Source organism: Paralichthys olivaceus, chromosome 5, assembly GCF_024713975.1.
Source record: "Paralichthys olivaceus isolate ysfri-2021 chromosome 5, ASM2471397v2, whole genome shotgun sequence".
Taxonomy (NCBI): Eukaryota; Metazoa; Chordata; class Actinopteri; order Pleuronectiformes; family Paralichthyidae; genus Paralichthys; species Paralichthys olivaceus.
In genome coordinates, this window is record NC_091097.1 from 16624945 (window position 1) to 16640356 (window position 15412).

Genomic DNA, 15412 nt, shown 5'->3' on the forward strand with positions numbered 1-15412 from the left:
GCACGTTCATTTAAATCCACATGTGAGTCCCTGCACGTGTCAAACAAATGAAAACACACTTGACTGAGGGACTTCACCGGAGCTGCTTTTCTCAAGGTGACACTGTAAACTAGAAATGGAGGGTTCTAGTGTCAGATAAAGGGACATTTCACCTCATCTCATAATATTTATCTTCCTTATTGGGCAGATTGTCTCTAGTTTACATCTTAATATGTATATTGAGTTTCCTAAAATATATATCTCACCCTCAGCCAGTCTCTGTGACTCTTACAGTTTATGTCACCTGCATCATGTTTTTTCACTATATATTAGTTTTGATTCCATTCATATATATCTTTATTACACCTAAGTCTTATCATCCTTACACTTAAGTATTGCACGTTACTTATTACTTACTGATGCCTATTTTGACTCTTGCTGCTGTAATATTGCATATTTCCCCATTGTGGGAATAATAAATGATTATCTTATCTTATCATTTCAATGAGTTTTAAATTCTGACACCAGTTTTGATTTGACTGCGGTCTCCTCACGTCTTCCCGGTTTTCTGTCACTATTTTCTAAAATACTAAGTACAATGAAAGTGAGAGTTTGGGGCTGTGATCAAATTCAAAATCTAAATATCCAAATAATCAAAAACTGATAAAATACTGATTTGTCTGTTTACTGTTTGTCATCAACAAAGACACTTACAATGTCAATACACAGTAGACTGGTAGAAATAAAAGGTAAAAGCAGGGCAGACAGTTGAATGAACTACACACACATGACTGTCAGCAGTTTCTGCACCACATCATTAAGATAAACTGTTAAATTCCTGGTCAGAGCTCCCTCATGTGACCCGTTCCTGCCTCAAGTGTGTTCACCATTTCTTTAGAATAAGACGAGAAAATGCATTAACTTTCTTCTGTTATATGGAAAACAAAAAAGTTTGTAGGACAGATTAGAAAATGTTTGTTTTTTTGGTTTGTCCATCCTACGCCTGTCTCCATTCTCACAAGCGTGAACGATAAAGTTAATTAACTAAGTACAGCCATTGTTAACAGGAACACCTTGTGGTCTAAAGTCACACGTTAAAGTCAGTGTCCTCACTAAAAGGAATTCATACGCCACTTACGACACAGTTAAACAAAAAAGTGACAGTTTATAAGCAAAAAGTAAAAGATAAACTTCACAGTGATATCATAGCATTCTGCAGAAACACTTATGCTGGTTTATAAACACCATGATCATCCATTATAGTCAATAGTTAACACTATGATTCAGGAACTGAAGGAGTTATGGCCATATTCCCTGAAACTTTACTGGTTAATGGAAGCACATAACAGCAGGGTGGTGATTGGAGTTTTTTCAGCACATTTTTGATTAACTGTGTCACATGTTTAAGAATTAACTAGACAGGATACTGCTTTATATAATAAAATAAAAAAACATAACTGCTTACCTACTTGCCTACCTCTGTTTGTTATATCTGAATGCTGTTCAGTTAATAATCCAACTTATATGGACATTTAGAATGTTTATTTAACATTTTATTACATATTTGAATTTTCTGGAGGAAAGTCTTTTAGAAGCAGACCCATATTTTAAATTTGGCAACAGAAAGTGTTTTAAAACAACTAATGCAGTCCCACTGTGCTGTAGCTACATGAGTGTTGCTAACCTGAGTAAATAAAGTAAGGAATTTGTAGGTCAACAACATATCACACACAAAAGAAAAGTGAACCACACGTTACAGACACTTGTCTTTTAATGAAAAGTTAAAATAATACACTTTAATGAAAGCATGAAAGAAGCAGACATTTAAAAAAAATCACCATAAATATGCTACACAACCCTAATCACACTTTCCTCTAAGATGATTGAGTAAATGTATCAGTGTTAAAGGCTATACACAAACACACAGGATGTACATCATCAGCATTAGGTAAAAGTGAAGATATCCCAACTGTGCAGTTCATGAGTCTTAGATGTGAACCCCAGAATAATGCTTCTTAACATCGTCCAGCTTAAGGCATCTCAGCACACACACACCCACTGCAAAACACACACACACACGCACGCACACACACAAAAATATACACTAACAGAAGACACTCATACTCCAGATTTAAGAATTAATTCGGGAGACTTTTGTGGGCTTGAACATCACTAATATAACACCCTGATTGCCTTTGGCACAATAACAAGAAGTGTTACTGATCTTACTGTAAAAAACAATGAATTTCACTGATAAAAAATAAAACAGCCTTCCCACTGCTAGAAGGATTCCTGTACCCTCGTATCACTCGTGAAGGATCTATAGGGTTAAACGAGCCTAAATACACAGTTTAAGCCAGATAGTCTAAACTCAAAAGGGAAAACAACCAAATACCTGCATTTGAAGTGTAAGAAGGTTTGATTATTTGACTTGCCCTGGCCTCACCTCCCCAGAGTGAGACCGTTTCGTGGTCACTGATAAAAGTTTCATCACCCGAACACGATTTAAAAATCCAACACGCACACGTGCCTGTGTGACCACATCCGCCCGTCTTTCACACACCCACCCTGCACTCATTCAGTCCATGTCCCAGCACAACTAGCGATTAGGATAGCGATATCAGCAAATGGTGGTGTTGTGGTCGCCGTGAAAAGACACAAAGAACAGAAAAGATAAGGCATCACATGCTACTGTTGGCGAAGCCATATGAAGCAATGGCTTGAATGCGGGATAAGGAAGCTACACTGGAACCCTTATAATTTGAGGGGATGCAACTTTTTAAAGAGTCATGGAGAAAGATGAAGATTTCCTCTCAGTCCCAGCCATTGTCCTTTATCATGTGGGACAGTTCGATGATGTACTTCCCCTCCTTATACTTCTGACTCAGCTCAAAGGCTTGTTCCTGCAGAGGGAAAGTATACAAAGGTACTTTTATCTCATATGCAACATTATTTTAGTTTGCAGAAAAGACAGTATAAATATGTGGGCTGCACATTTTGAACCACTGGTTTAGTACCACACAATAATTTGGAGCACAAACTTGAAACCATCTCAAAAAACATTATTAAATTCTGCATTCATACTTGTGTGTTAAAGGTTATGTAACTCCAGAGGTTATGAACCCACCTCTACTGCAAATCTGCTCACTCTTCTCCATCAATGAATAAATGAAGGGACACACAGGCCATGTGCAATAGATCCATTCAATGCTACAGTGGTGCTATGTGTGGTTGAAAGCTGATGCTGAGCTATAAATTAAAACCCTGTGTCATATGTGTGCATGCTTACATATTTCCAGCCCAGTGTAGTGTGACAGTTTTCACAGTAGATGTCAGCCACAGCATGAAGTCCTGTGAGCAACAGCCTCTCCTCCGCTCGACCACAGCCGACGTTCACCCTGAAACCGATCACAGTGTCGTCAAGCAACAGCTCATCTCCGATTCACAGCGGTGACAAGATTATTTTACCCACGTGCTAAGAGACAATTGGGAGAGTATAATTTATCCACTCCAGTGTCAGACTAATGTTCTAGATAAATTGTTACACTTTATAAATTCCTTAAGAGAAAAAGATTTAAATTCATGAAATAGTCAGTTGCAAACAATTTTAAGTTTCATCTGAGCAAATCCAATTAAAACTTTATAGATGCTGTTGATCAAGTTAAACTAAGTTACTTTGACCATGGGGCCTTGATGCCATAACTTCTTATGTTTAGAGCTTGACTGCTTCTGACCTACTAACCCAGGAGGAGTGTGACAAATGATCTCATCCTACTTCAAGGTCCAATCTGCAGGAAATTCAAATTATCTGTTGACTATCTGTAAACATGTCTGGTCATGGGAGTTAGTTCTCAGAAAGAACTGGACTATTTCTGAAATAAAGTAATGGGAAAACGAAGATCAAAGATTCTCCAACTTCTTTTTGCTTCTAAAAAGGTCCACAAAAATAAACTCATTTTTACCGGTTTACATAGTGATGAATGGAGCTTAACAAAGTTTCGGTTTTTAAAACACTGAAAACATTTGGTCACTGCTTCAAATAAAGTTTTAAAAACATTTCCCCCACAAGTTACTATTGTCCTACATATGTGCAAGGATTCTTTTGTGACAGCAACACAATTAGTTTGATGGTTTCCATTCGGCTGTTAAAACATCTCTGATCTAAAAATAGGAGGAAAACCGACAGTAAGAATAATAACTTTTTGAAACTATTTGAAAATAAAATACTCACACAGAATTGAAGAGGTAGGCTCGGCCCTGGCTGCCTTGGAAAGACTATGAGACACAGAAGAAAATCTAATCAGAGAAAGTAATGCTCATGCTCACTTGAAACTTATAATCACTCACAATCACAATATGATACTAATTGAAATGTCTCAAGCTTTATGTCCAACATTCTCAAATTTAAGTTTGAAATATGTTAAGTTTTATTTTAGTCTTTCTACCATTTAAACTGGCACTCAGTAGAGTGCATACCTCCGCCAAGGCCCAACAGTCCCCTTAAGGAGTTATGCTGGTAGGCCTGGGTTTTTTCCATCAAGATCTCAAAAAACAAACAAACAACAATATTTTTAAAAAGGGGGAGGTTTCTTGCTTGGCACATACCAAACCCTTACACCATGCTTAGGATAAATTTAGTTCAGAGGTTTTTGTGTAATCCTACAAAAAGACAGACACCCAGGAATGAAAACATGACCTCCTTGGTGGAGGTAACTACGTGAGAACCCTGGAGGGGTTCTATGAGCCAACTAAAATGATGATGAACAACAAAGGGTGGCAGCATACTGACCTTAGAGATAAGATCGTCATGGTTGGCCAGATGGGCGCGGCAGTGTACACAACTGTAACGCCGGTGGCAGGAGTCCAGGTAAGCCTGGAACGTCTTGGCCTTCGTCAGCTTCACCATATCTGAGGATGACGACAGGAGAAATCAGGATGATGGTTTGTTGTCACACATGGATCAGTCATGCTGTCTCATACATTTAGATCAATCAGGTGCCGGGCAGGTTGATTTCCTTTTTTATTTATAGCATTTTTCAACTGCGGATGAGGAATTCCAGGTCATCAGACAGACAAGACAGGTTTTCTACAACTGTAAACACATTTGATAATAGCAACATGACACTCGATGGCTTTATCCCAAAATAACCTAACCTCACAACAGTAATGCTGGAACAACCCGAGGATTAACTGGCCAGACAATGCCCAGTAAAAAACTCAGTCAATTTAGTGTTTAAACTAGGAATGCACTTCATAAACCGTTCACTGGCTTCAGTGTTATATAAAGAATGAATAACAAGAAAAAAGAACAAATCATAAGACAAACCATTGGACTGAGATCATTTCTGCATCATGCATCTTTGTTACGGTCATTGTGTGTGCAGACACTCTAGCAGATGGGTTCGGAACAGGCACCGTTTATCAGGCAGCTTGTTTCCTGGTTTATAACAATCTGCACAAACAACCCTCGCTTCGTTAGATGCACTCAGTTAACCCAAATTCAAGCCCTGTCAAACGTGTGCTGCCACATTTCTGCTCTGTAACAACACTGGACAGCGTCTGTGGTCCTGCTGCATGTGTTAGCTGCAGGAGACATTAGCTCTACCCCAGAGTGCATGTGTGTGTGCTTGTTTTTGTAATCTTTTTAGGACAGATTCCAGCATCAACACAGAACTTGTCAGGACCAGTGGAACAAATGGTGACCAGAGCTCAGTCGTAAAGAGGCAAACAATTATTTCTTAGGTGCTGGCTAAAGGTTCAGTGGGAAAGATTTAGGTGAAACTGGCAAAAATTGTATAAAAATAATCCTTGTGACGTTTTCCCTAGTTGTTTCATCTAAATTGCACGAATGCTTTTTTAACCCTAGAATGGGCCCATTATATTTAAATACTTTATATGTACATGCTCTCTACGGAGCCTTTTTTTTTTTTTTTTTTAAAGACATCAAAACTAGACAAACAAAACGCTTTTTGAGTTTTTATGACATCTGAAGCTACCGCAGGTTATCGCTCATGTTTTGATGGGGGAGGGGGGGTGAAGGTATTCAACTGCAACATGCAAAGTCACCACTAGATGTCACTAAATTCTACACACTGAACCTTTAAGATTAATGTTAAGGTGCGAACAGTGGTTAGGTTAGGACTGGGGATCTGCGTGAATTGGCAGGGATAAGGCTATAATGTGTGTGTGTGTGTGTGTGTGTGTGTGTGTGTGTGTTGGCTAGCATGCTAGCTCCACACAGCCACAACAGCAGCTTGTCAGGACGAGCAAAACATAATTTCTAAAGTCCTGGTTAAGATAAGGTGAAAGAGGTGAATTGTGGTTAGGGTTAGCCTTGGGTTGGTGGTGGTTAAAGTTAGGTAGGAGGTATTTGTGAGACTGTCCACAGTGAATGCAAGTCAATGCAATGTCCTAACAAAGAGAGCTGCGCAAATATTAGTGTGTGTGTGTGTGTGTTAGCTAGCATGCTAGCTCGGAACAGTCACAACAGAGCAGCTCTGCGGGGTTTCCCTCGGTGTCTGTCCGCTCACCTGAAACAACCGAAGCTCCTCGCGGTCTCAGCAGCGGGTTAAAATCACTGACAGCCGAAAACCATGCGGTTCCTGCGGGTTATGTGGTCGGCAGGAGGTGGTGGTGGTGGTGGGGGGGGTTCTCAGTCCGACAGTCGACCACGCGTTGTCCGCTCAGACAATGAAGACAACACCGACAAGACTCCGGGTGTCGCAGCGTTTATCCCGCGGCTCTCTCTCCTTTCTTTGACCCGGCTCTCACGGCTCCTCCACGGCCTCTTCGTGGACACGGTGGCGGGAGTGTGGCGCTGCTGGCAGGCTGACAGAGAGACGCGGCCCCGGCGGGAGGGAAAGTGTGGTTTGTTTATGAAAACAGCCAGAGGAGGAAGTCCGTAGACTGCAAAACAAACCCCTCGTCGACCAATCACAGCCCCGGACTGACTCTTAGGATGTGTGTCAGCCAATCAGAGGGGACCTTACATGACCACTGTGTGCCCATTGGCTGTTGGTGCTTAATCTTTTCCTGCTGCTGGGTCTGTGGAGTTTTCTAAATATACTCAGGTACTGAACTCAAATACACAGTCGAGGTACTTGTACTCGACCTGAGCGTGGACAGTTGATTGAAAACATTTGAACAGATCATTTGGTTGGTGACACTTTTTGCTGTTTTCTTACATTTTCAAATCAAAACAATGAATAAAAACAAACTGATTGACAATGAAAGTAAAAGTTGTTCCTTAAATATTTGCTGTTTTTACTTTTACTATTTATGTGACAGCTATAGTTAGTTGATTTTTGCACACAAAGAGCTTAAAATTAAGTTAGTGATTGATCAATAAGAAAGGAGGGAAGGAAGGAAGAAAGATTTTTTAAGAAATTTAGCAATCACAACAAATTCTATTAACTCACTCTCTATATATCACTAAAACAACAAGTACATAAGCATGTTAGTAAGTGAGTACACTGCTGAGTGCACTCTTACCCACACTGTCACGTGTGACATTTAAATTTCAAAGTGTTTAAGAGATTCAGGAGATGTTTAATTTTCTTAAGCAGAAACGATTGGTACAGAGATTGGTTGCTGTGGTTTCTTGATTTATTTGCATGCGTGACTTGAGGCCGTGTGTTTGCTCCTCTCTCTGGTGTGTGTGTGTGTGTGTGTTTTCATAAATGCCAAGGTCCGAATTCCTCCCCTGCACCACCTGAGGCATTTTTACTAACCTCAAAACAAACTCTGTAGACAAAATCTTTTAGGAAAGAAAATAAATCACATTTTATTGATTCATTTTATAATCCGATTAAATGCTGTGTACATTGTATCTCTGTTTGTACATTGTTTGACAAGTTGGGCTGCAAGTTATTTTCATTACCTCATTATTATCAGTCTATTCAGTCAGTTAATCAATTATTTAATTTAAAGTATTTTAAAGTAACTGGTGAAACATTGATAAACCCCCTCCATAAATATTGCTGCTGATGTGTCCCCTGTGTCCTCAGTGGTCTCTGTGTTATGTTATATCCCCGACTGTATGATCACAAATGTCTAATTTGCTCTGCTGGGTCACTTATTCAAACCTTTGCTCTTTGGATCAAAGGCCTTAGTCTGCACTGATCCACTAACAATATATTCCATTAACTCACTCGTCACACTGCAAGGCACGGCCAAATAGGTCAGAAAAATACAGCCTTTGTTTCACTAACAGTTTGGTTGGACTTTGACCGTGGCCTGGGAAAACAAGGACACAGGTGTGGTTTACTGAGCATGTAAACCCTCATCTTATATGTGCATATATATATATACATGTATATATATATATATAAATACATATGTGTGATCTTCAAATTGCTTTTAAATAGTTTCTTATTCTTTGCTATATAAATAAAGTTTATCATTATTATTGCATGGATTTATCTGTAGTATTGGTAATTGTATTCTTTCTTTACTTATGTGTTTATAACAGCTTAACTCCAGGTGAATTGTCCCACATACTTTATTTCTGAAAATCAGCTCTTACTCAAATCAATCAAATAATGTCAGAAAACAACATAAGACACAATCACAACAAAGTCACGTTTGCTCTCGTATCATGAGAAACGGGATGTCGGATGACATGGTCCAGCTGGTTAAACATTCACTCCAGCGCTGGAAGATATGCTGCAGATAAAATCAGTGGCTGTGTGTTTGAACACTGGGCTCTGTCTGAAAGACATGTGGGTGGAGGACATAAAAATGAACTGATAGCAGATCGCACCACAAGCACGTAATTCTATCACCAGTGATTAAGGATCGAGAGTTGAATGATAGTTTTGTTCACACAACTCTTTGACTAATCTCTTCATGGGTGAGGAAATCAGTCTCACACTTGTATTCACTTCTCTTCTTCTTTCCCTTCTCATTCATCAGAAAAGTTGCAAAGTGACTGGATGGGTTTCCAGGTCAATCCTGACTCCTGTGTCTGCAGAGGTATCTTGACAAAACGGCGGGATAGTCACTCATCACCCCTGTGGCTCCTATGTCAAATGCAGCCTTTATGTCCTCATCTTCATTGCACACAAACAAATGCACCTGCAATAACAGATGTATCAGTCAACCCGAGAGACACAAGACATAAGACTCAAAGACTTTAAGTTGGTACCCCTTGAATGGAAAGCTGGAAAGAAGCAGTAGATTGTAAACAAGTATTTATATAACACGATGTCATGACATTGATATGCTATATTAGAGAACGTTATCAATGCCATGGCAGCAACAATAGCATATACATAGATACTCTTCTTATATATAATTTGTAGTGGATCAACTGGTTAATGATGGATTCCTCCCCACTGAAGAAAAAGCACTAATGCTTCCTTCTGCAATTACACAGAAGTCATGATGTATCATAGATGACTTTATTTTACAGCAGTAGCCTCTTGTTTTCGAGTTAGACCGTCTTTCCCACTGCTACACGACACTTCACTACCTTCTCCTGCAGTGTGCAGCTCGTCCCTCGGTTTTTATGAGCATGTGGGTTTTTGGTCACCACTAATTCAAATGTGACGAGGCCCTGAGCGGCTGACAAAGCTTCCACATGTGACTTCAATTGTTTTCATGCTCAACTGTTAAGTGACCACTCATAGGCCTGATGATGATGATGATGTCATGGTCTAATGATGGGGGTGATGTCATCCCAGCAGAGACCAGAGTGAAGCATCTCACAGCGGCTGTATGAGCTTCTCTGTTTATCTACACAAGCCCTGATAGATGGATAGATAGAAAGATAGCTTGATGTTTTTAGATTTCTTATGTTTGCACTTCATACCTGAATTCCACGGGCTGCCAGGTGTTTAAATAGACTCTTCCTCATAGTTATTCTGAAATGAAAGCACATAGAAATCTATGAATGATTAAGTCTATATACCAACTTCAGTAACAAAAAAAATTTGAGAGTTTAAAGTTGCTGTTTTATAAACCCCCCCCACCCCAGTGTGACATTCATTTCTTTATTTTTTCCTAGAAATGTCCTTCTCATTACCAAGTCACAATTCCATCACCACGTCAGCTGTAACAAAGGCTGCAGTGGTTCTTTAAAGAATGTCACTCACTTCTCTATCAAAGAGACGACCAGCCTGTTCCTCAGGATGCGTTTCTCAGGAATGAACGTCCTTCAGCGGCACACACACACACACACACACACACACACACACACACACACACACACACACACACACACACACACACACACATACACACACACACATACATACACACACACACATACACACACACACACAGAGAGAGAGAGAGAAAGAAGAGACACATCTGTACTGTAACACATTTATCTTACACCAAATAATCACAATGTTATATGTTAAAACTCAGATTGAGACATGAGGTGCTGCCATAAAACAGAGGAAAACAAAAGTTAAAGCATGAGGGTCAATGATCTGCTTCTTCTTTATGAGCTAGTTTGTTAATTTCAACAATATGACCTCATTACCGAATGACACACATGACCTCACACTTGGATTCAACGTGCACCTACACAGGCCACACCTGTTGAAGATGCGTGGCAAGTAGAACTGCAGCAGACTCTCGCCCAGCGGCACAAAGGGCAGCAGGCCGCTGTAGAAGAGAAGCAGCAGCTGCAAGCCTCGGTTCAAAGAGAAACTGTACGGCATGGAGCTGTTCTACGAGGGAGCAGAGACACAGAGAGGCTGAGACTGTTTCTTTATAAATGCTGAAACTGTAAAGACAACTAACACAACTGGTGGAGCTTATAGAGATCTTTACATAACTCTAAAATGACATGTTCTCTGTGAAGTAGTGAAATAATAATGTATGAGTAACTTTGTCTCCACCAAGTGGTTGATATACCATTCTTTGGCATTCCTTCATGATCCTGGAGTTCACGGAGGCCCAGACCGTGATCTCCTCCCTTTTGTAGTGTCTCACCAGGTCGGACACCTGCAGACGGACGAGAGGAGCTCACAGATTAAACATGAACCACGAGATACTAGGTTCAAATCTAGTGCAGTAAATGTGAGACAAGACATGTAAGCATATAAAATAATACTAGAGTTGCAAATACTTATGTGAAAGGCATGACCAGAAAGAATATAAACCATTAAAAACCTTTTACGATGATATGAGATATTTTCGTTACCTCTTGAATCTTGAATAAGAATCTGGCCTGGCTACCTGTTTTGTCTGTGAATCTGTTTGTATCTTGACATTTTTAATAGGAAGCTTCTGTCACAAAAACATGAAAGGTGGCTTTCTTCTTGAACATGAGACAATGGGAATGTAAGGAGGATAAAATATTGACAAAAAGACACAAAACTCACAACCGCAGCGTTTACTTAACACCTCTGTGCCACACCTACATTTAACACTACACATGTTCAGACTCACAAAGCTGGTGTTTTCCTCACTGACCTTTACAGGCAGCTCATATCTTGCATGATACCTGAGGCCCTGAAAACTAAAACTAATATGATCTGATTTCCTGATGTGCACTGCAGAGTGAAAATCTCACCCTAACTTACTCAGTTTATTGGATAATTATGAGTAAATTAGTTTTATTGCTAACCAAAGTTTTTATCTATTTACTTCCAAAGATGCTAAAATTAGAAGTGAGATTGGACAGATTTGGGAGTTTCTTTAAAATTATTGCAATGCCTCTACGTTTTTTTTATGTTAGTTGTTCTGTACCTTTTCTATCAGCTGCTTGTTGTTCTCCTTGATCTCGATGCTGACAGGCATCTCAGGAAACTTCTTAAACACGTCCTCGAGCAGAGAAAACTTCCTGTCTGCACCGCTGCTGTAGTGACCTGGAGGAATTATGGGGGGTGAGACACACCCACCTCCTGGCCTGAGCTGTTATGTTAATGATTGAGAATTTAGAGAATGAGAAAAGTAAACTCACCTGTATAAAATGTCACCTCCAGTCTTTCCTTATACAAAGGCAAATCCTGAAAGAATTGGCAAAACAGGTATATATATATATATATATAAAAGATATAGTTAATAAGAGAAGTCTGTATCTAAGGTTATAGCATAATAAACTTATCAAAAATGTATTTTGTTCGAGTAAAACTCAGTCATTTATTTTCAGGTGATACAATTCTGCAGAAACCAACTATGTTTACTGTGACTAGATATGACTAGATTTCTGTGAATACTTAACACGAACCTGCTGCAAGTTGCACAAGGCTTTAAGGCCTCTCAGGTGAGTTAAAGTAAATGTTTGTGAAGTCAAGCAGCTTTGCAATCAAACTGAAGCATATGCACAAGCTGAAGTCTTAATCTTAAATACCAAAGAAGTCGAGAACCGTATCCTGTTATTGTTCAAACTGGACTTCATTGGAAAGATGGTTTAGCTCAAGGCGACCTTCGACCTAACTGACACTCCTGTGTCCTCTCACCTGCAGATCGAGGGAGGAGATGGTGACATCGTGTCCCGTCTGCCTCAACAGATTCTCATCATGTGACACCACCACATGTCCGTCACGTGTCAAGTGACAGTCCAGCTCCAGCATCTGTGTGCCCTGCTCCACCGCACTGGAGACAGATGTGAAGATGGAGAAAAGATTTCTTTAATGATAGGATATACATTTTAGCAGTTCTGTTAACAACAATCTCTCAGTTAATCAGACAGCACCCAAGGGCCGTACAGTGGGAGAGATGCTGAGTGTATAAAGACAGGACATCCCTTATTGAATCATTCTTTTATCAGATACAAGATGAATTACTGGGCAGGATAATCACTTAATGTCCAGGAATAAAATATACAATCTGGGGAAATCAATCCTCATTTGCCAATAGACTTTCTAAAAAAATGTTTTTCTGCTGACAGCTGAGCACAATCTTCTTTCACTGAGTGTGTTACTCACTGTGTGAACGCCTCCATGGTGCTTTCTATCTTCTCCCCACATCCTGGAAACAAACAGAGGAGTCAGCGTTGATGGTGGTGGTAGAGGGGCCCGGCTGATTCAGCCAGGGGCCCCAGAAATACAGAGAACATGCAAACACGCTACATCTGGTCAGTCAAGAAGAAAATAGTATTACTTCATTTTTACTCAATTGTATTTTTTTTAATTACTTCCACAAAGAATGCATTTGTTTGTTTATAATTTAGCAAGACGATGTAAAACTACTTCATGGAGGGGTGAGGTATGAACCCAAGGAAGAACCCATTAAATGTTGGTGTGAATTCGGATAAAAGGGCCGATCCAGGAATTTTCTTTTTTACTTTCTTTAATATTGTGAAAACAATTTCATAGATTTCGAAGAAAGTAATGATGAATTGATTATACATTGTGTTTAAAGTCAGTTAAGAGCTATTTTTCACTTTCATTTCCAAATCACTAATTTGTGCAACTAACAGAAACCAGATTTTAGCTAAAGCATATAAATATTAAACATTCTCACGTCTATCTCTTTTTGGTTATTTCTCCCAGGACATCTTGAATATTCAATGACATCCACCTGTTTGCACAAAGCCCAATCAGGTTTTGAATCACGCAGCTTTATTATGGATCCCTGGGCCTGTCAAACTGTCAGCCCCCCCCCCTCTCTTACCTCCTCTGTGTGAGATGTGTGTGCAGTAAAAGGCTGTGCGTTTCTTCCTGTGGAGAAGGTGTGGGTTCTTCAGTAGGTACAACGAGGTGAGTGTGTATCCTCCCAACACCGGGAGGGCGAAATACAAAAAGCTGCTCATTCTTCCATAAAAACTCGTAACAGGGGAGCTGGTAAAAGTCTGCAAGATCCCTCCCGAGGGTGTTGGACGTGCACTATGACTTGCAAAAACTGTCAAGTGTGTCCAAGGCCTTGAGGCTGCTCTCCAACAAACCGAGACAGTGAACAGATGCAGAAGCTTGACCGAGGACAACCTGCTCTCTTCTTCAGGAGATAAGAAAAAACTGGACGGACAGGTAAGACCGAAGATATGCTTCCCACGAATGTTGCCTCATGTAGCCAGAGACAGAGTTTGCTCCTGGAGAGAGAGAGGAGGCACCTGAAAATTGCGGAGCCGTAAAAATCAGTTAATGAAGCACCAGCTCAGAAAAACCGTGCTCGCCTCACTGCTCTCCCTCCTTCTCACTGGCCTCTCCCCTGCCTGTGGCAATACTATATCATTCTCTTTAAACTGTTTTGTTTGTCAGGTGGCTTTGTGTGTGTGTGTGTGTGTGTGTGTGTGTGTCGTAACCTGGACACTGCACCTCTGCCAACACTTTGAGGATTTCTTTTATTCCGTCTCACTGGTCGCAGTATTGTCTTTATGATGCAGAATACAGTGCATCTAATTAGTCTCATGATAATCCTGCAGGTGGTGCAAACAGGGGAAGAAGGGCAGTTGTGTGCATCTAATGTTCTCTGCAGATTTGAGCATATACAGCTTTAGAAATGTCATCAGTCAATGCAGCAGGTTTCTGAGCCTGCCTATGTTTGACAAAGGGGATGTGGTAGCATGTGGAGATATGTAAACTCAACCCGGACCCATGAGGCCAGAAATATGACAACAACATACAGTATGTACACATGCTTTCTATACATTCAGTTCAATGTCAGCACAGCACTGTATTGTTCAGCTTCAACAACAAAGCTGTGTCAAAGGTGCAAAAGGTCGAACTCGCTCTCTAACGTTGCAACGAGCCTGGTTTCTACCAGAACAGAGAAATCTATTCACTGTGCTACAAAGTGACTTTCTACCATTTTCTCACATTTGCAGGTAACAGATGTGCATGTCCTGGTCATTTTTATAAAAAGTTCTTTAGGTTTAGTGTTTTCCTTTCCTGTCTAAGTGCCGTCATTCCATTCATTCATCAGAGTCTGTGGGAATGTCAGCGATGGAGGGAGAAGCCATGCTCAGACATGTTGTCAGAAGGGAAAGTCGTACAGGAGGAAGAGCACGTTGACATTTGTCACAGTTACAGATCCATTCCCACCACTAATGTTAAACCTGGTTTATTTCCTGACAAATGCAGATTAATATTTTCACAACTTCAAATTAAGTTTTGTTTCCTTGGTGATCATCGGTGACACAAGTGACCAGTGGCCCAGAAACAGAGGAAAACATGGCTTAGAATTAGTAGTTAATTTTAACACTGTACTGAAATAAGTCATGAAAGGGAAAAGAGCTTTTTGGGAACATGGTGACCTGTTGGAAAAATCAAGCCACCAGGACGTCATCAGTGGTTTTAGTTTGTCCAAGTAAACGTCCTGCCATAATTATAACACACAGCAGCTCCACACAGCAGCTCCACAAAGCACCGAGACGTCTCTCTATTTTACATTGTTACTTCTTTCAACTACATCGTCCTGAAGTATTTTTGTCCTGGTCATTCAGCATCATTCTTTATAGATTTTTTTTTGTATGAATTTTTTTAATTTTTTTGGTCACTTCGTGGTTTTCCCTGTCGATGTTTTGTCTCAATGTGAT

General features: G+C 40.2%; 2 protein-coding genes across 2 annotated transcripts; both read right to left on the reverse strand.

Annotated features, from left to right (window-relative positions):
* Positions 1-1732: 1732 nt before the first annotated feature.
* On the reverse strand, positions 1733-6656 carry ypel3 (yippee-like 3). Its single transcript, XM_020103034.2, has 5 exons — positions 6510-6656; positions 4769-4887; positions 4211-4254; positions 3269-3377; positions 1733-2882 (listed from the first exon to the last, which is right to left on the reverse strand). The coding sequence occupies exons 2-5, from the start codon at positions 4883-4885 to the stop codon at positions 2793-2795; spliced, it is 360 nt and encodes a 119-aa protein (XP_019958593.1). The 5' UTR covers positions 4886-4887; positions 6510-6656; the 3' UTR covers positions 1733-2792.
* A 2260-nt stretch (positions 6657-8916) lies between these two features.
* On the reverse strand, positions 8917-14078 carry gdpd3a (glycerophosphodiester phosphodiesterase domain containing 3a). The gene is made up of 10 exons (XM_020103032.2): positions 13552-14078; positions 12864-12906; positions 12396-12531; positions 11897-11942; positions 11683-11801; positions 10846-10935; positions 10525-10658; positions 10074-10133; positions 9791-9842; positions 8917-9054 (listed from the first exon to the last, which is right to left on the reverse strand). Exons 1-10 carry the CDS (start codon positions 13688-13690, stop codon positions 8926-8928), a joined length of 948 nt encoding a protein of 315 aa, XP_019958591.2. The 5' UTR covers positions 13691-14078; the 3' UTR covers positions 8917-8925.
* Positions 14079-15412: the final 1334 nt, after the last annotated feature.

Bases quoted from the DNA above. Each gene is read 5' to 3' on its own strand.
- gdpd3a (XM_020103032.2), bottom strand. From the start codon at position 13,690: ATGAGCAGCTTTTTGTATTTCGCCCTCCCGGTGTTGGGAGGATACACA. The intron at 10,936-11,682 runs GTACAGAACAAC...GTCCGTCTGCAG, and splicing joins ACAAGCAGCTGATAGAAAAG to GTGTCCGACCTGGTGAGACA. The intron at 10,134-10,524 runs GTGTGGCCTGTG...GTGCCGCTGAAG, and splicing joins TTGCCACGCATCTTCAACAG to GACGTTCATTCCTGAGAAAC.
- ypel3 (XM_020103034.2), bottom strand. From the start codon at position 4,885: ATGGTGAAGCTGACGAAGGCCAAGACGTTCCAGGCTTACCTGGACTCC. The intron at 4,255-4,768 runs GTCAGTATGCTG...TGTGTCTCATAG, and splicing joins ATGACGATCTTATCTCTAAG to TCTTTCCAAGGCAGCCAGGG. The intron at 3,378-4,210 runs GTGAGTATTTTA...GATCGGTTTCAG, and splicing joins GCCTACCTCTTCAATTCTGT to GGTGAACGTCGGCTGTGGTC.